At 33.7% G+C, this 25,906-nt stretch overlaps 3 protein-coding genes and 1 long non-coding RNA gene across 5 annotated transcripts; 2 read left to right on the top strand and 2 right to left on the bottom strand.

Moving 5' to 3' along the window:
* The first annotated feature begins 1,959 nt into the window (after positions 1 to 1,959).
* On the top strand, positions 1,960 to 3,771 carry LOC144553339 (universal stress protein PHOS32-like). The gene is made up of 4 exons (XM_078301458.1): positions 1,960 to 2,239; positions 2,341 to 2,450; positions 2,555 to 2,673; positions 3,461 to 3,771. Exons 1-4 carry the CDS (start codon positions 2,062 to 2,064, stop codon positions 3,558 to 3,560), a joined length of 507 nt encoding a protein of 168 aa, XP_078157584.1. The 5' UTR covers positions 1,960 to 2,061; the 3' UTR covers positions 3,561 to 3,771.
* A 408-nt stretch (positions 3,772 to 4,179) lies between these two features.
* On the bottom strand, positions 4,180 to 6,721 carry D-CDES (D-cysteine desulfhydrase). The gene is made up of 10 exons (XM_078301457.1): positions 6,432 to 6,721; positions 6,278 to 6,343; positions 5,993 to 6,187; positions 5,789 to 5,899; positions 5,605 to 5,696; positions 5,416 to 5,505; positions 5,230 to 5,287; positions 5,042 to 5,155; positions 4,739 to 4,836; positions 4,180 to 4,539 (listed from the first exon to the last, which is right to left on the bottom strand). Exons 1-10 carry the CDS (start codon positions 6,672 to 6,674, stop codon positions 4,335 to 4,337), a joined length of 1,272 nt encoding a protein of 423 aa, XP_078157583.1. The 5' UTR covers positions 6,675 to 6,721; the 3' UTR covers positions 4,180 to 4,334.
* A 4,993-nt stretch (positions 6,722 to 11,714) lies between these two features.
* LOC144552617 (uncharacterized) lies at positions 11,715 to 13,996 on the bottom strand. The gene is made up of 2 exons (XR_013511179.1): positions 13,030 to 13,996; positions 11,715 to 12,494 (listed from the first exon to the last, which is right to left on the bottom strand). It is a non-coding gene; the product is annotated as an uncharacterized LOC144552617 (long non-coding RNA).
* Positions 13,997 to 14,925: 929 nt separating this feature from the next.
* Positions 14,926 to 22,150, top strand: LOC144553349 (putative cyclic nucleotide-gated ion channel 20, chloroplastic). Of its 2 annotated transcripts, none has more exons than XM_078301470.1 (13): positions 14,926 to 15,133; positions 15,283 to 15,784; positions 16,336 to 16,524; positions 16,693 to 16,791; positions 16,900 to 17,037; positions 17,672 to 17,920; positions 18,732 to 18,998; positions 19,083 to 19,228; positions 19,912 to 19,989; positions 20,566 to 20,695; positions 21,042 to 21,294; positions 21,370 to 21,532; positions 21,647 to 22,150. In XM_078301470.1, the coding sequence occupies exons 2-13, from the start codon at positions 15,314 to 15,316 to the stop codon at positions 21,777 to 21,779; spliced, it is 2,316 nt and encodes a 771-aa protein (XP_078157596.1). In that variant the 5' UTR covers positions 14,926 to 15,133; positions 15,283 to 15,313; the 3' UTR covers positions 21,780 to 22,150. The 2 variants fall into 2 exon arrangements, with proteins under 2 accessions (XP_078157596.1, XP_078157595.1); XM_078301469.1 differs by having other exon boundaries at positions 15,305 to 15,784.
* Positions 22,151 to 25,906: the final 3,756 nt, after the last annotated feature.

The following is a 25,906-nucleotide window of genomic DNA, read 5'->3' on the forward strand; positions in this document are numbered from 1 at the left end:
CGTACGGAAAAGAAGGAAAAGATAGTACGACTCCTCCTAGCCAGCTCTTCTTCCCCTATTTGTTCCGATCAAGATCGACCGCGGCGGCACCTCTTACCTCTTCCGACTAGGTAAGAATCCACCTCTCTTTCGTTTTTCTTTCTCTGTGTTGTACAAGATTTTGTTTTTACTTTTTATTTTTTGCAAACTAGAAAGGAGACTTTGATGATAATATCTATAATTTTGAAGAAACGTGAGTATAATTCACTCTATGAAAATTGTTTAGTGATCATAAAATTTCAATTCAAAATCATACCTATTCTATTCTATTCTATTGAATTCTTATTTGTTTTTATTCCGATCAAACTATCAGTGTGTTAATATACTAGATATATACACTTGAAAGCTCAATTAAAAGCTTAAGTATAAAATTTAAAAGTGTGTGTAGGGTGTTCTTAAGTTCACCAAGTTTTTTGGTGAACTCAAGTCTAAAACTCATTCATTTTGCTTCAAATGACGAATCTGAATCTTTGAAACCTGTCTACCTTACGAGTAATACATCTACATGTAATTTTTTTTTCATAGAGTCAAATGGTCAAAAAACATTCAAAAAATGAATGCATTAAAATTAATTTATTAACCTTCTAATTTTGACCGATTGACTTTATACTAAATTAATTTGAATGTTTAAAATTTTTACATGTAGACGCACCACTCATAAGGTAGACGGGTTTCAACAATTCATATTCGTCATTTAAAGCCGGTTCAATGGATTTTAGACTTGAGTTCATCAAGCTTAAGAACACCCTAGTTCTACTCAATGTTTGATATGTTATGTATAAAATCAATGTTTTTTTAATATTTTATATAAACTAGCTCTACTTTTGATACAAGCTAAATCTCAAACAAGTTGAGACAGACTAAAAATGAAAACCAACCGGAGGAGGATTTCATTTCCCTCCTAGAAATAGACGGTGTCATATTATTATAGAGCATAAAAATGAAATTAATAACGTGGACAAACCAAAATTCTCAAAACAAAATAAAGAAGTAGATAAAAGAAAAAGAAAAAGTTGAATTTGATTCTCTCAAAAACCACAGCCGCTTTGATGCTTGGCCAGCAGTGCCAACTGCCAATTGTCAAGTCCACGAGTAAAAACAACCGATTTGAAGCTTGGCCAGCGAGGCCTATTAGTGCCAAATCAATTATAGTTGGCAACAAATAATGATGTGCAAGTTCCAGATCCTGATAGAAGGCACTACTAGTTTCTAGATGATATAATTGATATTTGGATTTCTTTGCTGTTTCAGTACACGCACCTTTTGTGACCGAAATCTTTACCGGCTCTTTGGCCAGAAATTCATGCCTATCTCAGCGATAATATTTATCTTTTCCTAAAGAAGATATTTCTAAGTTGTTTTCAATTAATACCTTTCTTAATCATTGAAAAAAGACAATTTTGTTTTGTCCATCATTGTCAAGCTCCGATAAATATAGTAAAATAGTAATTAATGGTTTAAAATCATGGTGTTATGAGAATGGTAAAAAAATATAAAAGAAGAAGAATTTATTTAATAAATTAAAATTAAAATCCATAAAAATTGAAATAAGAGTGAGGTAAGGTACATTTTTTTTTATCAATACTATTTTTGAAAATTGAACTTGTGTTTTTTGATAGAGAGATCAGACTTGTGTCATTGTACTATGTCTGTGATTCATAAGAGTGGAGCAAGGTATTTGGATTCAAATTTGTAGTGTTAATTATAACTGTTGATATGAGCATCTAATTAGTAAGTATAACTAGCAAATTATTTCAGAAAAGTAAATTAATTATGGAATCAGACATATATTCGAAACACTGGTATCATTTCGGTTTCAACAAGAATTATTGATATTCTTTAATTGGACCACATTGATAGTGACCTGCCAAGGCAACAGATCCAACATGAAAAGAGTATAAATCTTTTGCTTTTCCCTCTTTTGTCAATTCAGATTCCTTAAAACCTTATAAAAGAATTTGTCTGGAAACCCACCTTTGCTATTTCAAGTCTTCAAACTAGAGAAAGAGGAAGAGAAGAGAGATGTCGAAAAGCCAAACAATCGGTATTGGCATGGATTATTCACCAACTAGCAAGCAAGCAGTGCAATGGACAGTTGATCATCTTGTGCGGAGCGGCGACACCGTGATTTTAATTCATGTTGTCTCTGGAAAGGGTGATCATGGTGATCAAAAAGTGCTCTGGGGCGACACGGGTTCACGTCTGTATAACTTTCAGTATTATTCATCACATTAATGTTTTATTATGCTAATTATCTTATTTATTCTAACTTGATGTTGTTTCTTTAATGATTATATACAGCTCTGATTCCACTTTATGAGTTCATGGAGATGAACTTACAGGTACGGTACGGTATCAACCCAGATAGGGAGATACTTAGCATTTTGGATACTGCTTCAAAAGCCAAACAGGTAATTTTCACTATTTATTATACAATGATTGAATATTTTAACTATACAATTGAAATTTTGTATATTAAAATTGTGAAAAAATGAAATTTGTGTGAATTAAGCAGATAAAGGTACTAGCAAAGGTCTACTGGGGAGATCCAAGAGAGAAGCTGTGTGAAGCAGTGGAAAATCTCAAGATAGACAGTCTCGTGCTCGGCAATCGGGGATTAGGCACTTTAAAGAGGTATATTTCACCAGAATGACAGCTCCTCTTAGACTTAGACAGGTTTTGTATCAGTGTAACGAGACCAGATCCTATGCATTACCTCCTTGAGTTTGAATCCGGACCGTCCGATCAAAATCCGGGCCAATCCGGCCAAGTCTGTAATGCGACTCAAGATTTGTGCCAATATATAACGAACTCAAACGGTGAGGTACCTTAGGTGAGATAAATTTGTCCTGTAACTCAGGTGGATTGTATTTTTCAGACATGTGGGCCCCATGGTTTAGTGACTTGGTACTGGATCTCAGTAGTCTATACTATATATTGTTGTTTCTTGTTTTCAATCATCCAAAATGTTTCTTATACAATGGGACTACTATTAGTTACCTCGGTTTCAGGCCAGCATGGTGCCAGTCACAATTATTTTATCCTTTCTAAAAACCAATAAGGTCCTGAATTAAATCGGTATATACGGAACCGAGTAAATACCTCCAATTTTTATGTATTCATTGTGCCTTAATTTTTGAAATTTTAATAATTTAAAATGTATAATTCATATAAAAAACAAAATGTAAAATGATACTTTTTATGTACATGTAGATCTAGAGAAAAATAATATGGATTACATTTAACGATTTTACTTTGTCATTTGAATTTTTTTTATTATTAGAAAATAAAAAAAATAAAAGTATGATAAAGACATAAAAAGGAGATATTTGAATCCTCCATAAGCGTATAATTAATGTTGCACGAAAGATGCACAACACATTTTTTTTCTATTTTTTTTTTTTTAATTTTGACTGTGCAGAACGCTGCTCGGTAGTGTGAGCAATTACGTTGTTAGCAACATCACATGCCCGGTCACTATTGTGAGGGCCATCCCGGATTCCAAACGTAAAATCAAATAAATCACAGCCTAATCAACAAAAGAATGTGGAAGAATACAAGCACTTGGGAATATACATTTGTTTCTGGAGATTTGTCTCATATATTATCTACTAGCTTTTGCCAAATATAGAGCTGTATTCAGCAAAAGCTAACAGATACAATATGTTTATTGGTTTTAATTTCCATTTGGTGCTGTGTGTACACATAATTTCAATAAAGAGCGGCTTGTTTGTGACTTGGCATGTAAATTATATGCTATTTATTATTATTAGGTTTTAAGTTATTGTAATGGGTTATTGTATTTGCTGGTGCTTCCTACAGTTTTGTACATACAATTTCGATGTGTTTTATAAATTCCCTTGTCTAGTGAATTAACATGTTTTTTTTTAAATAAATTAATTGACATTAAAGCTTAGTTGCTAAATTTAAAAAATTGCACTCGATATTATTATAATATTAACTCGTTACAAAATGAGTACTTGTTTTTCCAGAGCTGCTTACAATTTTACGAATGGAATGATGAAATCTAATAATTATAGCACTTCACAAGAAGTAAACAATGAGACACCACCTGATAATCAATAAAGGTAAAGGAAAAGCCCCTCTTACTATTTTCTACAAAGATTTACTTAGAAAAGATAATCAAATCAATACAAGGACCGACTTTTTCAGAAGTATTATGCTTACAATGTATAACTGGGAAAAACAAAATCAGATCACTTATTCAACTCTTGAATGCAACTATATGCTAGATAAGGATACAAGAGTTTCCATGTATGAGGTATGGAAATAAATCAAAACATCTTTCCTGTACCATCTTTCTGAGGAACAGACTCGTCTAATTCCATCCTACGCCAGTTCCCAACTAAAGAAGCCATTTGTTCAGTTTTGTCATACAAACCAAGAAGGCCGCCTGTGTGTATAAATAGCACTTTGCGGCCTTGCCATTTTGCCGGGTTGCTAGCCATGTCTTTTAACATGCCATGTGCAGCTTTGCCACTATAGAGGAAATGAGAATAATTGGTCCATAAGATTCTTACCAATGTTAAGTCTGGTGCAACGATGTGCCAGTTAAAAATAGCTGATACGATTAGGAGTGCGTTTTCATAATTGATCAAATTTTAGTTATATGCGCTGCTCATACTACAACTAATGGAAAAAATTATAGATTACATAGAAAAATTGGAGAACAGATTACCTGTAAACTGGATCAAGAACAATTCCAGTTGCTTTAGCTACATCTTTAACAAACTCAAGCTCCTCTGCCGTGTTCATGGCATAACCTAAACCCTTGGCCTGAACAAAAATAATTAAAATGAAAGATCATTTCATTGTCTTCGATACTTGCAAATTGTTATAATGTAATTGTATTTCAGATAAATAGTAACTCAAAGCTATTTGATTGAAACAATTATTCATGTCATAAGATGAAAAAAAAGTAGCATCCATTAAGCATTAATCAAAGATTGGCATACTGCACATGTATGACAGGGGAACTCACATTTATAACATTAACAATATCACGTGAATCAAGGCCTGAGTGGAGACCGTCAATGAGGCCTTGAGTGAAGTTGTAAAAATATTCGGGATCATCACACACGGAAAATGCATGAACCTATCCTACAAATCCAAGAATTAGCAACTAATGACTTGCAGGATGAATATAATTGCACAAAAAAATTCTCTTACAGTTGCCTTCAAACTGCTCAATCTTGACCCCAGTGATAGACCGGCAATCGTTCCTCCACTATAAATTGAAAAAAAAAACAAGAGAAAAAAAATAAAAAAATAAAAATTAAATTCATGCCATACACTTCACAGTTTAAGGCTTTTCCCTCTATTTGCAACCACTATAAAATTACAAATGAGTATAACCTGCCACATGCTACAACAATATCATCGAATTTAGCCCCACCCGAACTCTGAACTTGTTGTTCAATCTCCCTAATAGCCTCAATATAACCCCTGAAAAATCAATATCTTTATGTAAGAAGCTAAGTCATAGGTATAAATCCAACTGTATATTTTGGAATGAGTCTGGTTATTTCAAAGCTAAAATTTTACCAGGTACCAAGAGAATTTGATCCACCGACGGGAATAATATATGGCTTCCTCCCTTCTTTCTCAACTTTCTTCTTCAGCAACTCAGCAAGAGTCTGAGGTGGTAAGTTTCATCCAATATTAATTTACAATCAGAAGTAAATATAAAAAAAGTAACCAAAACACAAGGAAAGAGAGAAAAACAAACCACGCTGCCTATTTTGCTGTACTCTTCCTTTGTCACTAAATCTATATGTGCCCCAACTAATCTCTCAACCAAGAGATTACCGACCAATCCAGGGTCCTTTTCAACCAAAACCTAAGAATTAAGAATTAAACCAAATCAGTCACCAGCTGAAATGTTAAACTCATGCAATATCTTCATCCAAACAGTATAGTACCATAAGTATACCTTAGAGGTGCGCAAAATGAGATAAGAATCCAGATTAAGGTATCTCGCTGCAACCGCAGTTGCACGACAGTGATTGCTCTGTATTCCTCCAACAGTGATTAAACAATCGGCTCCACTAGACACAGCATCAGCCATCAAAAACTCCAATTTCCTGACCTTATTCCCGCTCAATTGCATACCCGAGATATCATCTCGCTTTATATATATATATATTTCAACAAAATCAGTGTCAGACAGGATCAATAGGAAATAACCAGGAACGGTTTCGAGATTATATTATTCTACCTTAATCCACACTTCAGTGCCTTCAGGGAGGTTTGGCAGATTCCACTTGTGAATTGGAGTCGGGAGCTAATAATCAACAATAAACAATATAAAATCTAAGAAAAAAATGAAGGCGAAAAGCAAAAAAGAAAGGAGACTTGGAGAAAAGACTGACGTGGCCGAGGGAGACGGTGTGGGAAGGGATGGGATTGAGATAAGATGCCCAAGAGGGAGGCTCGTAGGGTTTCTTGGAGAGGAAACCACCTTGCATAATTGGAGGAGAGGAGACTGAGAGTGAGGCGGTGCACCGTCGGGGATTGCGCGAGTAGAGCAGTGGGGAAGGGGAGGAAATTGAACTGGTGCTACTGCCGATCAGAAGAATGGTCAGGCGAGAGAGAGAAATTAAGGGAGCGATCATTTTGTATGCGCATGGAGTGGCAAATGGACTTGTGGACTACTGATGGAGTCAGGGACTCGCGTGCGGTCTTTTTGCTCGGCCACCCGTTTCTTCTTCAAACGATTCGGTTTATTCGGCTTTTAATCGAACCGGAATATTTTGATTTAAATATATCAGTTTGGTTTAGACTTCTCAAAACCAATCAGTTTATATTTATTCGACTACAATTTTATTTGTATTATAATGATTTTATTAAACCAAATCAGAGCGAACCAAATCAAACTTCAATTATTATGTATGTATTCTTTGGTTTGAACTTCAATTGTTGTGTATGACAATGTATTATTTTCATTAATAATAATATCAATAGATTTACTTTAGTTTGAACCGAACAAACTGAAATTTATTTTGATTTGTTCAGTTCGATTCTTAATCGGTTCTATTTTTGAAAACCGGAAAAAAAATTGATTTAATAATATCAATAGGTTTACTTTTGTAAAAATGTATCTAACTAGTTCATAAAAGTTTCTCTCAAAAAAAAAAAAAAAAGTTCATCAAAACTCCAAAGTATCATTCGGCAGAAATTGTGATGCAATACTTCACTGAGGATACGCATCCGCTTGACCCCACGGTTAAGAGTTTAAACCTGCTTGTCCCTTCTGTATGTTAGAATTGCATCTCCATTTTCAATTTCAAAATAATCATATTTATTTTAACAAGGAGAGAGTATGAGAAACTAGAAAATATTTAATCTTATTTCATTTCTTCATTAACCTTTAACAGTAGTTAAGTGCTCCTTTTATAATGAGAGCAGTGACTAGATTCAATGTATTTACAAAGGTTGTTAGTCTAACTATCTTTCATAACAAATTAGTCTAACTAATCTCCTTGGTAACTACTTCGGTTGACTGAGCCTTGTCCTTTGACTTCTCTTGAGCTAATGCTTGAGATAGTCCATTAGTGGATAAAGTTTTTAAACATTTTTTTTTAAATAATGAAAGAGAGTTATTTTGACGAACTTCCGACTAACTAATTTGTATTTATTATTAATCTCAACAGAAAATAGTTTTCAACTTCGAAAATAGTGCTAGACGTGAAAGTTGCCAAAGATTATTTAGAAATTTTGTAAAAGAGATATATTTCCTAAAACTAAGTCTCCTCATTTAATTAGATTTCTTTAATTATCCCATCTCGGTGACTTGACCTCCTTTCCTAGCTATCAATTCTTAGCTCATGTCATTCAAAATTGCAAATATTATCTCGTGTTAGCTCTTGACATGATAATTAATAAGATTACGAATGTGTGTCAAGAATGTTCGATATTAGTTTGACAATAAGTCAATAAATTTTCCAATTCTCCGATTTTTGAATTTGTTATTTAATTGGTCAAATTTGCTAATCTAATTATAAATGGTTTGGAAACTTGATCCAATGTACGCAATGCCCATTAATTTCAACCTTCTCACCTCACCTCACGTTGCTTTCATTTTTACTATACATATTGTCTTTGGGAAGTGCTATATTGAGGACATCTTTTGTGGTTTTGAGAGCTAAGGTTTTTTTTCTCTCTAAATACCGATTATGTCCTTTCATATTCTCTTTTCCTCATTTAATAAAAATAACTTTAGAAATAAAGTAATTAATAAAGGAAAGCCCCCCTTCCTTTCTTCCGTGAGATGAAATAAATATGTATCCTCTTAGTTCCTGACTCACAAAAATAATTTTTAAATTCGATGAAGCGTCCCCAACAGATTCCTTTACACCTGGCTGCCTGATCCCTCCCATGTCAACTAATTGCACAAAATGAAGATTGTTGTAACTTACGAGGGATGTATATATTTCTTTCATTGATTACATAATTACACAATTTGATCAAATTGACAAACCAAGGCTCAGATCAATTTTTTGTCACTCTGCACTCTGCAGCAGAATGATGTGTTGACCTCTAATCTAGTAACAATCAACCATGGAGTCCAACTCAAGTTAATATAGATGCCTTGTTTAATTAAAAATAAGCTCATCTATATATGTATCTGTAAAAGAACATTTTCAAATATAAAAAATAGAATGCAAATTACACAAATTCATCTCTAATTCTTTAAACTTGTTAACAAGCTAAACCAAATTAGTTTAGAAAATGTACAGTCTCAAAGGCACTGATCTAATACTAATTCTTCTTTTTCAATTTCACATTTTTTTCAGTTATATTATTGTTTTCTTGATTTGAGGCCTTTTGAAGCTCTTTCAGGTCTCTACAGCATATAGTGGCATTTGTACAGGTATTCTACCCGAACTGAGAAAAAAACATATGATCTTGTGTCTTCATCTGATTCATATGATTTTATGTCTTCATCTGATTCATTTGGCTCAGTAGAAAGTTAGAGGCCTAGAGGAGTGATGGACAATACTTGGATGTATAAAGACACAATACACAGGGGTGAAAATGGAAATACAAGATTTATGTATTGTAATTAGAGGGACGATAGTTTGGATACTTGGATGTACGAAGGGATGGTGCACAGTGGTAAAACAAAAAATATAAGATTTTGCCATTGTAATTAGAGGGACCGGTACCATAGTTTTAGATTGTAAATTATTTTTTAATTTCAAAAAATGAAATATTTGTGCAGTATTGTTGTTAACAATAATTTTGTGTTTGTGAAATATATTGATATCTTTTTCATTTCTAGTATTGTGTTGGTGAAATAGAAAATACTTGTGTAGTATTTTTGATTGAATTGTAGTAGTATGCTTATATTTGTGGCTTTTTTTTGTTATTTAATTTTACTCAAGGATGTGCATGTTTTAACTTGATATGGTTATCTGTCTGAAAAATGTATGATATTTATCACTAATGTAAGGGGTTTTAAGTGGGGAACAAGGGAGGGGGTTGACCATGCTTGCAGATTTGTGGCATTGTCAAATTTCTTCGGATATTTTAGATGCAATTTTTTTCTTGGGTGAAGAATTTTTTGGGTGAGATTTTTCTAAAGAGAAGAAGGAAACTCTCCTTTCCTTTATCAGTTTTTTTCCTTTATTAGTTCTTTTATTAATTAGTCTTATTAATTAATTAGAGACAAAAGTGGAAGGACAAAATCAGTATTTAGAAGAAAAAAAGTCTCTTAGCTCTCAAAATCACAAAAGATGCCCTCAGTATAGCACTTCTCTTGTCTTTAGGACACAACTATGATACCTGGCAGAGGCGGACCCACATGGTCCTGAGGGGGACAGCTGTTTTTCCTGAATTTTAAGTTTTAGTGAAGATTGAGATATTCTGATTCACTTTGTCCCTTCCTAAAATTTTTTTTTGGCCCCTTTGAATGTTTGATTTGTAAATCAAGTTAAAATTAAAATAAATTTCTTGAATTATAATTAGCAATTAGAATTATATGTTAGAGAATCATAAATTATAAGTCAAAATATTAGAAAGTATAAGTTAAAGCATTGTTTTTTTTTATCTCCTGACAAAATTTTTGAATTCACCCGTGAAATACCCGGTCTGAATTGTTAAATTCAGATAATCTATATCTCAAAAAATTCCCTCTTAAATTACATCATAATATAGTAGCAAGTTCGATCCGATGCAGAATTGCAGGCCCATGTGATTGTAAAAGAGAATAAGCAAAATTTATGTGTCTTTTAATTTCTTATCACGTCATTCTAAACAAGAAAAGTATGTTGCTTTCTTGTTAGTATTGACTTGTATGAACTGTTAAAAAAAGAAAAAAAAGAAAGAAAGAAAACTGTTTATCAATCATCACGATTATTGTAGTTTGAGGATTCTAAATAAGCATAAAATTTTAATCACGGTATTATATTATATGGTTGAGAATGGCATTTCAATTAATTCAAATAAGGTTAATTTTTTTTTTTAATTTTTTTTTGTAGATATATTACTGGACATATAGGTAGTCTAATGATTACATTTCATATAATTTGAATATCATCTTGAGATGCATGAATGATTGTTAAATTCACATCGTTGAAAATTTAAAACTTGATTAACTATAAAACATATATAATATATCATCGTGTTTTATAGACATAATATATGCACGATGAAGATAAAACTTACAATTTCGGATATCAAACATAAACTATATATTTCTTTATTGTCAAGATTATATTGAGGGATCATTATAAATGTTATTTTGACCATCTCGACAACAATTTTTCAAAAAAAAAAAGGTTGAAAAATAATTTATAGATATGTGATTGGATACATAGATAGCACATTAGTTAAAATTTATGAAATTTTAGTATTATTTGATAATGCATCAAATATTGTTAATTTCAAATTGTTGAAATTTCAAGTAAAATGCGGTAAAAGATACAATAAAGCGCATCATTTTCTATCGACGTAATAAGTAGACTAGTATCGTGCCCGTGCGTTGCAACGGGATAGATTATAAGACAAAAATATTATCATACAAAATGACATATTTTTTGTAAAAAATAGACTAATAAAAAGAATTATTATTCAACAATGAAAAAAAAAACAACAACATAGATATCTGAAGAAGAGAATAAGAAAATGAAGAAAAAAAATCACCAAATGTCAGATAACTTGTTATCAAATATCCTTCTCTACTAATTATAATAAGGATCATAAAAATGGAGAAAGAAAAAGAGATATCTCTGTATGCATTTATAAGTAATCTATGGGCTCAAAATAGAAATAGAAAATTATACTTCAAATGTTTCTATTAACATCAGACTGTTTTATAATGCCAAAATGAATTGTCATATAAATGTATTGCGGCTCACCAAACAAAACCTCCATGTGGCAACATGCTGGTATCTTACATGCATGTACTATTAAATTTGAAAGGAACGGGTTAGAATGCATGCATGCACGCCAGCTTACTGTCTATTGGCAATCACAGTCCAGTTAATCTCATTAAATTCATAAACATTAACATTTACTGCTATGAAAAAGAGGTCACGCAGGAAGGTATGACTTTGAACCACTAATTTCAACTCCTGTACAGTTAATCTCAATTGAACAAATTTCCAAAAGTTCCATTTTTCATCATTCTCCAAGTGCTATACAGATGATAATGATATCTTAAAATAGTTACCACTAATTATGAAAGTAATTTACCACTGATTGTTTAAATTAAGCCCCAAGAAAGCAAAGAAGCATGAAACAGGCCAAGACCAATCATTTCTTCAAATGAACACCTGACGTGTCTACAACCTGTGGCTAGAGCCTTGCCACAATGATGCAGCCACAGAGTCTCAATACTAAGTACAAACACAACCCTTTTACTGTCCTAAATATTACAAATAGTTCTAAACGGACCAGGCATAAACTTGCACCAACAAAAAATGCCCCTTCTAATTCAATGTGTGATTCGAATCTTCAATCATGTTTATGATTCAATGGCTTCTGGTGGTCACTTTTTTTAATGACTATATGCACATGGTTCAGCTTTTCAATGACTATATGCACATGGTTCAGCATATTACGCTAATCTAATTATACCTGAATAGATATAATTTTGGGTTAATAGGAGAAATAGAAGACAAAATGGATCAGCTAGCGAAGAACTTTTTCAAAAGATTGAGAATCTGTTGGAGATATTAAACTGGTTTTGTAACAGAACTCAAATAAGCATAAGTTGATGCCATATTCAACGAAGTGCCAGCATACTTGTCAACTGTTTGATCTCGTCGAAATATGTACAGCTGTAATTTGTAGCATCCTCTTCTGAAAATTCATCCGCGTGCACTACACAACATGCCCAGCTTGAGCACCATGTTTACATTAACACACAGAGATAGACAGAGAGAGAGAGAGCACATCCGCATAAGGAGCTTGGGATTTATGGAATTTATCTAGGAACAAAGAGAAAGGACAAAAAGAAAAGAGGGAGACCGGGTAAAATGTGTAATTGATATATTTAAAAAGAGTTTCATTAGAAAAATCAATAAATTGGGTAAATTTGTGAGCTTTTGAACTTTAGAAGGGTAAATATGATATTATGAATTTTAGAGGGGGGAATACATAATTTCAAGGTTTTTGAAGTAGTATACATGAAATTCCCCCGAAAACAAATTTGTAAGTTATAAATTGGCAAATTCAGGGCACATAGGCAGCAGGGGTCGTTTAGAACTTTCAATTTGAAGTAATTTATTTTTTAATTAACAAGGGTATTTCATGCTTGAGTTGCATTTCATCTTTTTGTTTTACTGAAAAAAGTTGTACTGTGAACCATTTATCAATGGAATGCACTTACAGGTTTCTTCTTAAACAAAAAAATATATATCAACTAATATAGGACCCAAACCTGATAAGCATGAATCTTTTATCAATCAGCCCCTTCAAAACATACATATCTCAAAGTCACAAAAAATATATATATATTTGTACCAACTTGGAGCTTCTATTCCGGTAGCTTTCAGCAGTCATATGCCATTCCCTTTTATCCCATGTCTCCAGGCTACTTGATGCTTCCATGTTCATCTTAATCAACGTTTCATGCAAATAAAAAGACATGAAATAAAGAAGTTAAAAAAGGGGCATGCAATCTGATTATAATTCTTTATTACCAAAGAAGCAAAAAATTATACTTTATCAAACAAGCAAAAATATGAGAATCCAACTAATGAATCTTACTCAGTTATTTATTTGACAAAACCAATATTGTAATTAAGAATTGACCAATGTTTCAGCAAGTATAGACAGAACGCGACATTTTACTCTTCAAGTCAGATTATCGTCAAGTCAGCAAGTATTAGTGATGTTTGGTTATGTACTTATGTTCACACAATATCATCAAGTCAGATTCACCAATTAAGCCTAATTAAGTAGATCATTGATTAGATTTGATAAAGCTATAGTTTTGACTAATTAAACTCAATATATACAACATCAAATATCTAGTAAAAAAAAAAAAAACTTCCACTAATTTTTGGTAGAGTTGATACTTCAAGGAGTTGAACTTAATCATGCAGTCAATTCAGCAAAAAAGAAAAGGAAAAATCAACAAAAAAATTACTTGTACAGATCTAATCTAGGGCTTCTTGAGAGAAAACTGAGAAGCCTCCTTGATTTCCCGTTCGCAAGGCAGAGGGATTGTTTCTTCTTCGAGCGATCTGACTTTGTTGCGCCTCTAAATTTCCTCTTCCGAATCTAGGGTTTCTCTTCCGATCTGATAAGTGAGAGGAGGTTCGAGCAGGGGGTCCGTGAGAGAGAGAGAGGGGTCGGGCTGGAGGTGGCGGTGAGATATGTGAAATCGCGTGAGGAAGAGAAGAAGAGAGGGTTAGGTCGGGACTGGGAGAGGAAGAGAAGGCCGGGGCTGGGGAGAAAAGTTTCGCTGGCGAGAAAGAAAGAAAGGGTCGGGGCTGGGGAGAAAAAAAATTTCGCTGTTTGCAAATTTGCGTTTATTTGTAAATATGTGTGGTAATACGTGTGGCGATACATGTAGCGGGTTCAATTAGAACTAAATGTAGACTTCTACATATATAAATGATGTATTTAATCAAAGTTGGCAAATTATTTCACTGGAGAGTTCAGATCTTATGCGATTTTATATAAATCAATCTCGACCGTTGGAGTTTCAGGACAGCCTACTCAATTTAAGATGCATAATATAGAGGAGATAATATGGATCATGATTATAATGTTGAATTTTAATTTTAGCTTTATTTTTAAAGATCATTAATATTGTCAAGATTAAGAATTATAAAGTAATTCCTCTCAAGAAAAATGATTATTAAGCGAATAATTAGGAATACATTAAATATTTCAATAACTCTTAAGCAAATACGTTACAACATCAGAGCTTAATAGCTGATACATTACATCTCCATTTCATTAATTTACCATTAATGTAAGTCTTCTGATCTCCCCGAATTTCTTTTCAAATTGGTATTCTGTAACGGGTCAAAACATTGCCTCTAACTCTCTCTATTAAGAGTTGATACATGGAGAGTTACACAGAAACCGGTATCTTTTCCTGAAAGGAGCCTTTTCCCAGCGTGTTCCCGACGACAGGATGACTTCGCTTACCCTTAAGTAACTCAAAATTTTATGTTTTGATCTGGAACGTTCGATCAGAATCGGGACCAATCAGTTCCGAGATGGAATTCACAGGGATCCTTAATATCTCGTGCAAAAACAGATCGGACAATCCGTATCCCAACACAATATTTGAGGTACCTTAGGCGATTTGAATTCCGAAACACGTAACTTCCTATCTTTTTCTCTGATATGTTGACCCGTTGACGTGTAGAAAATAAAAGGCCACACACCAAACAACGCAACACTAGGCAACTTCACCTTTCTCTTTGGACAACACTAAAAAGCAACCTCTTTCTCTTCCCAAAACCTCTATCCCGTGCATCTCTTTTTTCTCCTCTCCTCTCCTCTCCTCTCCTCTGCTCTGCTCTGCTCTGCTCTAATGGATATTGTGAGCTGATCTCTCCTTTTTCTACTATACAGCCGGCGGTACTGACTCGGTTTCAGCTGCGAGGTAATTCCTGCTCACCTTAGGTTTCAGTTGTCGTTGCCTCTCCTAGAATTAATGATTATTTCAAGAATTTTTCCTTTTTGAATTTTGAGTAAAAGTAGTTAGCTAGTATCAAATTTTCAAAAAGCTTCAAATAATTGCTCAGTTTGTAGTTGTCACCTTCGTAATTACCAGGGTTTCAAAATGTCTGATCAAGACAAAGACAGTGAGAAAGACAGTATACCGATGTTATCCAAAAATGTCGAATTAAAGCGATTTACCGTGAGAAGTGCATCCATGTCAATACCATCGGATGAGACCTTCATGGCAAACCCCTCGTTCGTGTCCCATACCGGCCCCTTACAAATGCAAAAACCACCCCAATTTGTAACCATGAGTGGACCCCTAAAAAATTTCAAGAGATCAGAGAACTTTCCCCCACCATTTCCTCAGGGAAACCATACAACCAATATACCGAGCACTTCGGTCACTGTCATGGCAGAGGAACTTGGGAGCAGTGATTGGTACAATGACCATGTCAAGAAAAATGATCATTTGTTGAAGTCGGGCCCGCTTGGGTTGTGCAACAACCCTGATTGTACTGAATGCCCGGCTGCTTATAAAAAGTCGAAAAGGAGCAATTTTTACAGAGGCTATGCTTCTTTTGATAATAAGGTGCCTTGTTTATTTATTTATTTGTTTCTTATTTTCAGTTGTAATTTAAACCTCTCTTTTTGTAAAATATATTTGGATGGGAATAAAACTTGGGTACAAGCTGAACTTTTCATTGTTCAAGTTACAATATTTGCCTAAAATTAACTTGGTTCTGTTTTTATTGCGCTGAAGCTGTTCTGAGTTTTCTTTAGTGTTGGAAAAATGCATAGCCAAGTCTGTTCTGCACTAGAGTTCAGACTTGTATATTCCCAATCTCACTCAACATGTGTTAAGGCAAAAAAAAAAAATGATCTAAGAAAAGAGATACGCACTGTTGGAGTTACTTTATTGTACAGAATCAATTATAAATTTTCAATCAATAATTTTACTAGGATTTGAATCCAACCCGATTGTAATTCAGACAACATATCAAATAGATGCAATGCATGTCTTATACTGTAATTAAATACACTTATGCATCAGTAGGTGTGTCCTTTATCATTATTTGTTGTTTGTTCTCCTGTATAATATTTTTTTCTGACAATAAGTTGTCTTGTTGTGTTGTTTTGCAGTTCCATAGCATTCGATACGGTGATGTCGATGGATGGGCAAAAAAGTCAATTGCAAATGTTTTATCGTACTTCCCGATTATGAATCCACATACTAAAGTTGTTCAGCAATGGAATAAATTTTTCGTTATATCATGCCTTGTAGCCATTTTCATCGACCCCCTATTTTTCTTTCTGCTTTCTGTCGAGAAGGTTTATATGTCTTTCTTTCCTTCTTTCCTTCTTTACTTTTTTCCTTTTGATTAAGGGATAGTGATACAATACTGAATTGTTATATATCACCACTGTCTTTTTTTGTTCAAGTAAAAACTGAGGTGCTCAATTGTGCTGACTTGTTTGTACACTTTTTTCTCAATTCAGAAAAATAAATGCATGGTGATAGATTGGTCCTTTGGAACAGCCATTGCGGTAGTTAGGAGCATCACTGATATTATTTATCTTCTACACATGCTTCTTCAGGTGTTTTCATATTTTTGTTCAGAAAACTCAAAACATTTGATGTAATCCAAGTGAAACCTAGTGATTCCTTATTTAGGCACTTACATAATGTTACCTTTATCCTTCCAGTTTAGGCTAGCTTATGTTGCTCCCGAGTCGAGAGTAGTTGGGGCGGGTGAGCTAGTTGACGAACCCAGGAAAATTGCACTTCATTACATGCGTGGATATTTTATTTTTGATCTCTTTGTTGTTCTTCCACTTCCCCAGGTTAGTAAAATATGCTTATAAATAATAGCATTCAAGATGAGTGAGGCAATGGTAATATGCATATTACACAACGGCCCGCACTAAGGACTCATATCTCCGTTTTTAAACTTCAAACAGTCGATGTGAATCGTACAACACGATCTTCATATGGAAATGTACTTGCGGGCCAAATTCTATATTATAGATTTTTTTTACTATTATTTTAGATAGGTAGAAAATCACTTGATTTGAAAATTCTGGACCATCCAAAGGTAGCAATTTTCTACCTATCTAAAAAAATAATAAAATAATTTTAAAAAAAATATAAATTTGGTCTAAAAGTACATTTTAATAAGAATATTATGTTTAACGGTTCGGATCGACTGTTTGAACTTTAAAAATAGAGATATGGATCCATAGCACAGGTCAATTCATAATATGAATATTACCATAGCCTCACTCATTCAAGATTGTTGTTCTTTCACTCTATTCAAGCTTGTTATAGGTTCTTTGTTGTTTCTCAACATTTTTTCGAGAATAATCAAATTATCATTTGTCATGCTTTATTACTGGTAGGATTACATAGACTAATAAATTTCTTGTCAACGTCATATATTTCCTTATGTTTTGTTGCCAAATATTTTTTTTCCCTAAGGTGATGATTTTGGTGGTCATACCAAAGTATTTGGGATCTTCTGCGGCAAATTACGCAAAAAATATGTTGCGTGCCACAGTGTTGCTCCAGTACATCCCCAGAATGTTCAGATTTGTGCCATTGCTTGGTGGTCAATCTGCTAGTGGCTTCATATTTGAGTCAGCTTGGGCCAATTTTGTAATTAACCTTCTCATGTTTGTGCTAGCTGGTCATGTTGTCGGTTCATGCTGGTACCTTTTTGGCCTTCAGGTCAGTTGTTGGATTTATGTTTACGCACCTGTCTTTCTGCAGGGATTTTTTTTATTTAGAAATAAAAAATTACTTTCTGCTGGAAAGGGAAGAGATGGGGCTGATTTAAAAAAAAAAAAAAAGGATGATACTGCACCATTGGTGCGATGTGAACATGGGGAGCTGTCTCACACCACACCATTGATGCGGTGTGACCTTTTCTTTTACCCGGCCACAAAGAGCACATGCCAAACCACACCAAAAATGAGAAAAATTGTCAATGGTGTGGTGTGAGCAATTTCCAAGCATTTCAACACAATTAAATTAAATTTCACTTCAAATTCGGCCTAAACAAATTAAAATAGTTCGTAAAAAGGCTTACACTGCATCATTGACACGGTGTGAGAGGGTTTTGGGATTTTCTGTGGCAGGTTAGGGGGCTGAGTTGAAAAATTGTCACATCGCACCATTGGTGCGGTGTAAGGTAGCTCCTCATGTTCCCACCTAACCTTTGGTGTGGTGTCATCCATTTTTCGAAAATTGACCCCATCCCTTCTCTTTCCAGCAGGAAATAATTTTTGTTTCTAAATAAAAAAAGAAATCCTTTCTGTAGCATCATTCCTTCTTAAAAAAAAGAAGGGGAAAGTATTTACATGAAATTTTGTGGTGCCATTGCATATATGGGCCAACACATCTGCAAGCCTTTGTGCAATCTATGAGGCTCGATGTTACATTCTAAAATTCCCTATACAGCCTCAACTTTCTCCTTTTTGCATTATAAGAGAAAATATATTTCCTGGATGAATATTTCTTTCTTATTTCTCATTTTCAGAGGGTAAATCAATGTCTTCGCGACACTTGTGCCTCCTTCAACAACAAGACGCCTTGCACACATCTCATAGATTGTGGGCGTGTCGGAGACTTGGACAACGTTATTCAGCAATTTAGACAACAATGGATAGATTATGATGAATCCAGTAATTGCTTTGATATTACTAAAGATCAGTTTTCATATGGAATTTATGAACAGGCCGTTCTTCTAACTACCAAGCACAGTGTGATTACCCGATACATCTTCTCCTTATTTTGGGGATTTCAGGTAGAATTAAGCCTTCTGTTTTTTTTTTCCCATTTATTTGTTCTTGCAAATGTAATTCCTTTGTGATTGCTTTTAAATTTTTAGCAAATAAGCACATTAGCTGGGAATCAGACCCCTAGTTATTTTGTTTGGGAAGTACTTTTTACAATGGCTATTGTTGGTCTTGGTCTGCTACTCTTCGCTTTGCTAATTGGCAACATGCAGAACTTCCTTCAAGCCCTTGGAAGAAGGTTGACATTTCTTTCAATTTTAGTTTGGCAATATTACTTTTCTCCTTGCTCCATTTTTTTTTTGGCTTTTCTAATTGTTTTCCTCTTTGAGATAAACAATATGGTATAGGCACAAATGCCTAAGAATTATCAAATCATTTTTAATAGGGGAATTTCATGTATACCCCTTAAAAACGACGAAATGACGCATTTCCCCCTCAAAATTATGCATTTCACAAATCTTTTCTAACTGATCAGTTTTCGAGGATGAATGGTTTATTTCTCTAAAAAGATGATGCATACACCTGGGCATATAGGCATATGCTTGTGTGTGTGTGTGTGTGTGTGTGTCACAAGTAAGAAAGAAAAATCAGTTACTCTCGAAAGCGACCAGGTAGAAGACTAAATATTTCTATAAACATGTTACATATTTTATATTTTTTAATAAAGGGTAAAATTGGTACTTTGTAAATTTCAAATGAGTTTTAATAGAAAAGTCGATAAATTTGGATAAATTTGTGAGTTTTTGAAATTTAGAAGGGTAAATATGATATTATGAATTTAGAGGGGGAAATATATACTTTCAAGGTTTTTGTGGGATATATAATGAAATTCCCCCTTTTTATTTTGTTTCAAGTTTTTGTGAATATGTATACGTTGGTAGAATGTTCGACACTTATAATTCGAGGTGCTTCTGTTGTCAGGAGACTGGAGATGCAACTAAGGCGGCGTGATGTGGAGCAGTGGATGAGTCACCGGCGTCTTCCTGCAGATTTGAGAAAGTATGTAGACAAATATACAGATGGTACTTGAGTTTTCTGGTAGGGGTGTTCAAACGGTCGGTTCAGTTAAAACCGTATTAATATAGTCAAACCAAAATTTATTCAGTTTTCAAAAATCTAACCGAACCAACCGAATTAAACTTGTCAACCGAACCAAAAAACTGAAGTAAATTTCGGTTTGTTTGGTTGAACCGAAATAAGAGAGATTAAATTTCAAAAGGTCAAAACTCAATACATACACAATTACATTTGATAATCATAGAAATTAATATCAAGATATATATATCAGTTGATCCGAATTAAACAGAACCAAATATAAAGAAGTAAATATCAAGTAAATTTTGGTTTGTTTGGTTGAACCGAAATAAGACATGTTAAACCGAACCAAATATAAAAAACCGCAGGATTTCAAAATTCAACAGAACCGAACTATTTAATAAAATAAACGGACTAGTTTGTTGGAAACCAAATAAACGGGACCCAATGAACACCCCTACTTACTGGTGTGTATGGATGAAAACGGACTAGTTTTGTAATACTGAGCTGGTTTACACTTTTGCTTCTGTGAATTTGTAGGAGAGTAAGACAGGCTGAGAGATTCAGCTGGGCGGCCACGCGTGGAGTGAATGAAGAAGAGTTGTTGTCGAATTTGCCAGAGGACATTCAAAGGGATGTACGCCGCCATTTCTTTAAATTTCTAGATAAGGTCTGTGTTCCATAGAAGTTAATATAATATTTTTTTAATTGTTCTTCACTTCTTCGCACATTTGATGGTTAAAATATTTTGAGCCCCACATTTTGGCTGAGGTTTATATGAGCTGAGGATCCCTATGTTGAAATTTCAAAATTGCTGCTATGGGCTGTACTTGTACCTACTGGTATATATCTTACAGACCTCTGACTGGTAGCTGTATCGGACTGTACTTAAGAGATTTTAATTATATTTTCTTTGTATTTCAATCCACTATAACTAGAATAACTTGTTCAGAGCTAAAAGTATTTATAAATAACCCTTCTGTAAAATTCATACCTAATAAAACAGTTCACTGCAGGTGAGGATATTCACTATGCTAGATGAGCCGATTTTGGATGCTATATGTGAGAATCTAAGGCAAAAGCTGTACATAAGAGGGAGCAATTTAATTTACCAAGGGGGTACAGTAGAGAAAATGATATTTATAGTGAGAGGTAAGTTGGAAAGTATAGGGGCTGATGGACATGTGGCATTGTTGCAAGATGGTGATGTGTGTGGCGAGGAGCTCATCACCTGGTACTTGGAACAACACTCTTCTGGTCATTATAAAGGTACCAATTCTGGTAAATTTGAAGTTTTACTTTCAAGAATTTGAAAATAATAAAATGTTTTTTCCTATTTTACAGAGGGAGGGAAGAGTAGATACCAGGGATTGCGCTTATTTTCAACAAGGACTGTTAGGTGCCTCACAAATGTCGAGGCATTTGCATTACGAGCAGATGATTTAGAACAAGTCATCTCTATGTTCTCGCGTGTTCTACGCAACCCTCGTGTCCAAGGGGCAATTAGGTAATAATTTTGTTTTTGTTTAATCTAACAATTCTATTTCTAAAAGTTTACTTATTAGGCAACTTTATAAACTTGTATATGGTTACAATTATCTCATGTTTTTTGACTGCAAAGGTACGAGTCACCGTATTGGAGAGAGAGAGCTGCGAAATTTATCCAAGTTGCATGGAGGTATAGGAAGAGACGCTTGAGGCGCAGCGAAACACCACATAATGCACCATTCCGCACATTTTCTTTCTCGCGGTGAAGTTTGTTTAGGTAATTTTCACAGGAGGTCACTTGCATGGCCAATTGCTTTTTTTTTTTTTTTTTGCTTATGTTTATTTAAGTAAATTTCACAAGAGGTCACTCAACTTCATCTGATATCCGTCTTTGGCCACTCAACATTTAGCTGTATCCAATTTTGGTCATCAGACTTTTGAGTTCTTCCAAATTAAGTCATTGTGTACAGTTTAAATCCAAATTACACATGAATTACAAACTAATTTTTCAAGATTATCGAATCAATACAATTACGATGTGTCAAGCGAATTATTTTGAATACCAGAAAATATGTGCAATCATATGGCATTGAAAAATTTCAAACTGTTTTACAAATAAAAATCATTTAATTGTAAAGTGATCAAAGATTAGATAAATTAAAGTTTTGAGTCAGAAAAAACGTATATGGGACAAAGTTGAGTGACTTTTGGTGAAGTCTTTTTTTTTGAGATGATGGCTTCTGGTGAAGTCAATCCATTTCATTTTCCCCCATTTGAAAATGGATGTAAAGAAAGGAGTTTGCTTACCTATAGATCTAATGCTATAATACTGATATTGATATTAGTTTGTGTAGTTCTGTAATCAAATTTGTTTATAGTTAGTTGAAGTATATATAGTATAGAATTCATCAACCTATATATGTCTTCAGTATTGCGGCCATTTATACATTGCATTTTGAAATGCGCTGATACAATTGATGTTTCCAGATTTTACGATACCAAAAAAAAAAAGGATCAACAGTCTCTCCTGTAGTCATAGACACCTTCCTATGTGTAATGATGCAACGTTATTGTTGCAAAACGTTTTATTTTATTTTTTTAATTTGAGAAGTCTCACCGGCTTTCTCCACTATGGAAGGCACCAAATTCTTTGCACTAAAATAAAATAATCAGTGAGTGAACTAGTGTAGAGAAAGCCATGTTGTGTTTTATTCCACTCTATTCCTCTATTCCAATGGAATAGAACAAATAAAATAACTTCTCTTGTTCACTCTATTTCTCTGTTCTAATGGTTTGCGAAATGAGCCCAAAGCTAATATAAGACAGCTTAGCTTCCATTTGAGTACAAATATAAATGCAAGCTTCGGTCGGGAGCGGGGTATCTGATCCTGATGGGCATTGGACAAGTATAGATTCAATGTTAAAATTGGGCTGTTTGATCCCGTCAAGATTTACGTGGAAATTAAATTATAAACCGTAATCTAAATTAGATCTGCGAATCTCGATGCGGATCCGATGTCATTTAATTGAAGACAAACTCCGGAATTTGGATCTTATCCATCCTAGAATACTTTTCTCCTACATGCTCATGCAATTATACATCTACATCCATCTGATCTTCGTGTGATGTATGCTTAACTGCATGCTATCAAAATAACTTTGACTGTGTTTACCAGAAAAGGTAAAAAATAAATAACATGACTAGTACGATTTTCAATTTTTTTTTTTTGTAGGTTTTTATGTATTTGAAATTCGTGGTACGTACCATAGTGACAAGGTACCCGAATTATACTCGTTTAATTCTTTTTTGGGGTGATGCCGAACCGAACACCGAATTATTCGGTTGACCGAATTAAACCCGAATAATTCCCGAATTTTACGAACTTTTCCCGAATTTTACGAATTATTCACGAATTTTTTCAAGAACAATTATTTTTTTTCTCCCTTGCAGGACTGAGATTTCTGATCTGGATAATTCCGAATCATTCCAGAATTATACCCGAATTATACCCGAATCACGAATTTTTGATCTCGCCGAACCGAACCTGAATAATTCATTTGTCACTATGGTACGTACCACTCTTTCAAACATGAGTGTATATAACGATTCTAACCGTTATATAAATGTTGTCCCGTAAAAAAATTGCGTATGGAAAAAATATATATTGCATAGAATTGATTAAAATGAGCTATCTTTTAGCATAATTTGAGTTAAATATACAGTAAGAAAGTTCTTGCTGACGCAATAATTAATGCTAATCTTTTGCATATTTCAATTTCTCTGAACAATTAGCTACTATCACAATAAAAATACCAATAATTAATAACTTTCAGTTGCAATTTCACGCGCATCACAATTTCTCAATAAATAATAAAAAGTCAAAAGATGATCTTACCATTCAGTAGTCAAATAAGTTTACAATATATAAGCTCCCCATGATCTTATATTAACCATGCAGCTGAAACTATTAGGAAAATCTTATCAAGGGAAATATTTGTTTAACCAATACTAATTTTCAAAAGATGATTCATGAAACCTTGATAGTGCCACATGGCACCTGAATTGCATTTCCAACATACTGTAACACATCTTACAGTATGCAGCAGTATGCACCACACGAGGCAGGACCACATAAGAACTAGGCCTGGGTGCAAGGTGGCTTTTGTCGCTCTGTCGGTTTCACTGTCCATAAAAAGAATTCAGTCTCCATATATCCAGCTAATCTACTAGTACAAGTGACACATGCTGCTTGGATTTTATATTTACAGGCTGATTGTTCTCTTAGTTACGTTTGATTTGCTTTTTGCATGGCTAACATATATTCAATTAGAGATAGTTGACCTAGCTCGCTAATTAAGCACACCGTGTGTACATACATTACATATATATAGTTCTTGACAGCCTGTTATCATATATATATATATATATATATATATATATATATATATATATATATATATATATATATATATAACTGTACGTCTTTTAATTCTTTCTTTCTGGTAGGATTTGATGTGAGAAATATAAGAAAACAATGCATGATGTTTCCCCGTTCAAACCCATATGCACTACTGGCCACTTAATTAATTTGTGCATCTAGCTAACTTCTGCTAATAATTAGTTAATTAAGTGGGTAGTAGCATATATATAAAACCAATTATATATATATATACAGCATAGCATAATTACCATGAAGTATATTTGAGTGTTTGCATGTGCTTTAGATAGCTAGAGTACATCAGTACTACAACCTAGTAATTAATAATCTAATTCCTGGTCCTGTGGGGGATCCACGCCTTCAATTTTATAAATGAGATTTTTCAGATGTATAATTAGTATGTGCGAACATCGGAGCAGAGGAATTGACAAAATATATATGTCATTGGGTGCAGTTAAGCCTGCAGCTCGTTAGATTTTCGTTTTACTGGAAGCCTAGCATAATTAAAAAATAAATTCAATTAATTATTAACGACTGGATAACATTATAAAAAGTATCTCCATATGCACAAGCTGTGTATCATACCTTAATTTTGACACTCCTAATTTAAATACACTCGTTCAACATGTTTATTTCTCACTCAGTAAATAATTACAAGTTGAACTTACTATATATTGCTGAGGGTATAAGCCGACATAAATTGTTATTTTTGAGAATATTTCTATTACTGACGGGAGTATCCGCGATGATACTGATGCTGTTAATTAAGTACTTTTACATAATTATAATTAAGACTCAAGTTAATTACATTGTTTTTGAGATAAAAATGGAGGGTCAAGTCTTTCAAACTTCATATATTTATAACATTTTTCCTATAGGATTTCAAACAAAGTGGTCTCTCACACTTTTAGTATTATCAGTAGATCAAAATGCTATAGTTTCTCAGTTAACTTACTATAGTTTATTATACATTTGCATGTAATCGCTTCTATACAAATTAATGGAAATTGCTACAGATTAGCTGGGATTCTCAAAAGAATATAACACCAGCATGAGTATCAGGCTAATTAATAAATCACTTTTATTCCCTGAATAAAATGAGTGTTGTGACTTGGTGTCTAAGAGCGTGCTGTTGCAAACAATATATATATATAGGTGCAATACAATATGCCGATATCATAACTCTCCAATGCATTAACTTTAAAGCCCTTGAGCACTAACAAAAAGGTTAAAATGGGGTAAAGATTTTAGCAGAGCAGTTTTGACTTTATAACTTTATACAGTAGTGCTGTTCAATAATTTGTGTTCTGTATGAAGCCAAAAGTGCTCTCTTAAAATATTTACCCTTAAAATGGTGTATTTTGCACTTGAGTTGGCTCTTCGGATATAGAAAGTCAACTCTGTACTTGATGATTTAAATCCTATATATAATTATGTTACGAAAACGAGATTAG

The sequence above is a fragment of the Carex rostrata genome, chromosome 4 (assembly GCF_964058835.1).
Source record: "Carex rostrata chromosome 4, lpCarRost1.2, whole genome shotgun sequence".
Lineage (NCBI taxonomy): Eukaryota > Viridiplantae > Streptophyta > Magnoliopsida > Poales > Cyperaceae > Carex > Carex rostrata.

Bases quoted from the DNA above. Each gene is read 5' to 3' on its own strand.
- LOC144553339 (XM_078301458.1), top strand. From the start codon at position 2,062: ATGTCGAAAAGCCAAACAATCGGTATTGGCATGGATTATTCACCAACT. The intron at 2,240-2,340 runs GTCTGTATAACT...GATTATATACAG, and splicing joins CTGGGGCGACACGGGTTCAC to CTCTGATTCCACTTTATGAG. The intron at 2,451-2,554 runs GTAATTTTCACT...TGAATTAAGCAG, and splicing joins CTGCTTCAAAAGCCAAACAG to ATAAAGGTACTAGCAAAGGT.
- D-CDES (XM_078301457.1), bottom strand. From the start codon at position 6,674: ATGATCGCTCCCTTAATTTCTCTCTCTCGCCTGACCATTCTTCTGATC. The intron at 5,900-5,992 runs GTATACTTATGG...CTTAATTCTTAG, and splicing joins TCATTTTGCGCACCTCTAAG to GTTTTGGTTGAAAAGGACCC. The intron at 5,288-5,415 runs GTTATACTCATT...TTCAATTTATAG, and splicing joins ATTGTTGTAGCATGTGGCAG to TGGAGGAACGATTGCCGGTC.
- LOC144553349 (XM_078301470.1), top strand. From the start codon at position 15,314: ATGTCTGATCAAGACAAAGACAGTGAGAAAGACAGTATACCGATGTTA. The intron at 17,921-18,731 runs GTCAGTTGTTGG...TCTCATTTTCAG, and splicing joins GGTACCTTTTTGGCCTTCAG to AGGGTAAATCAATGTCTTCG. The intron at 21,295-21,369 runs GTACCAATTCTG...CCTATTTTACAG, and splicing joins CTCTTCTGGTCATTATAAAG to AGGGAGGGAAGAGTAGATAC.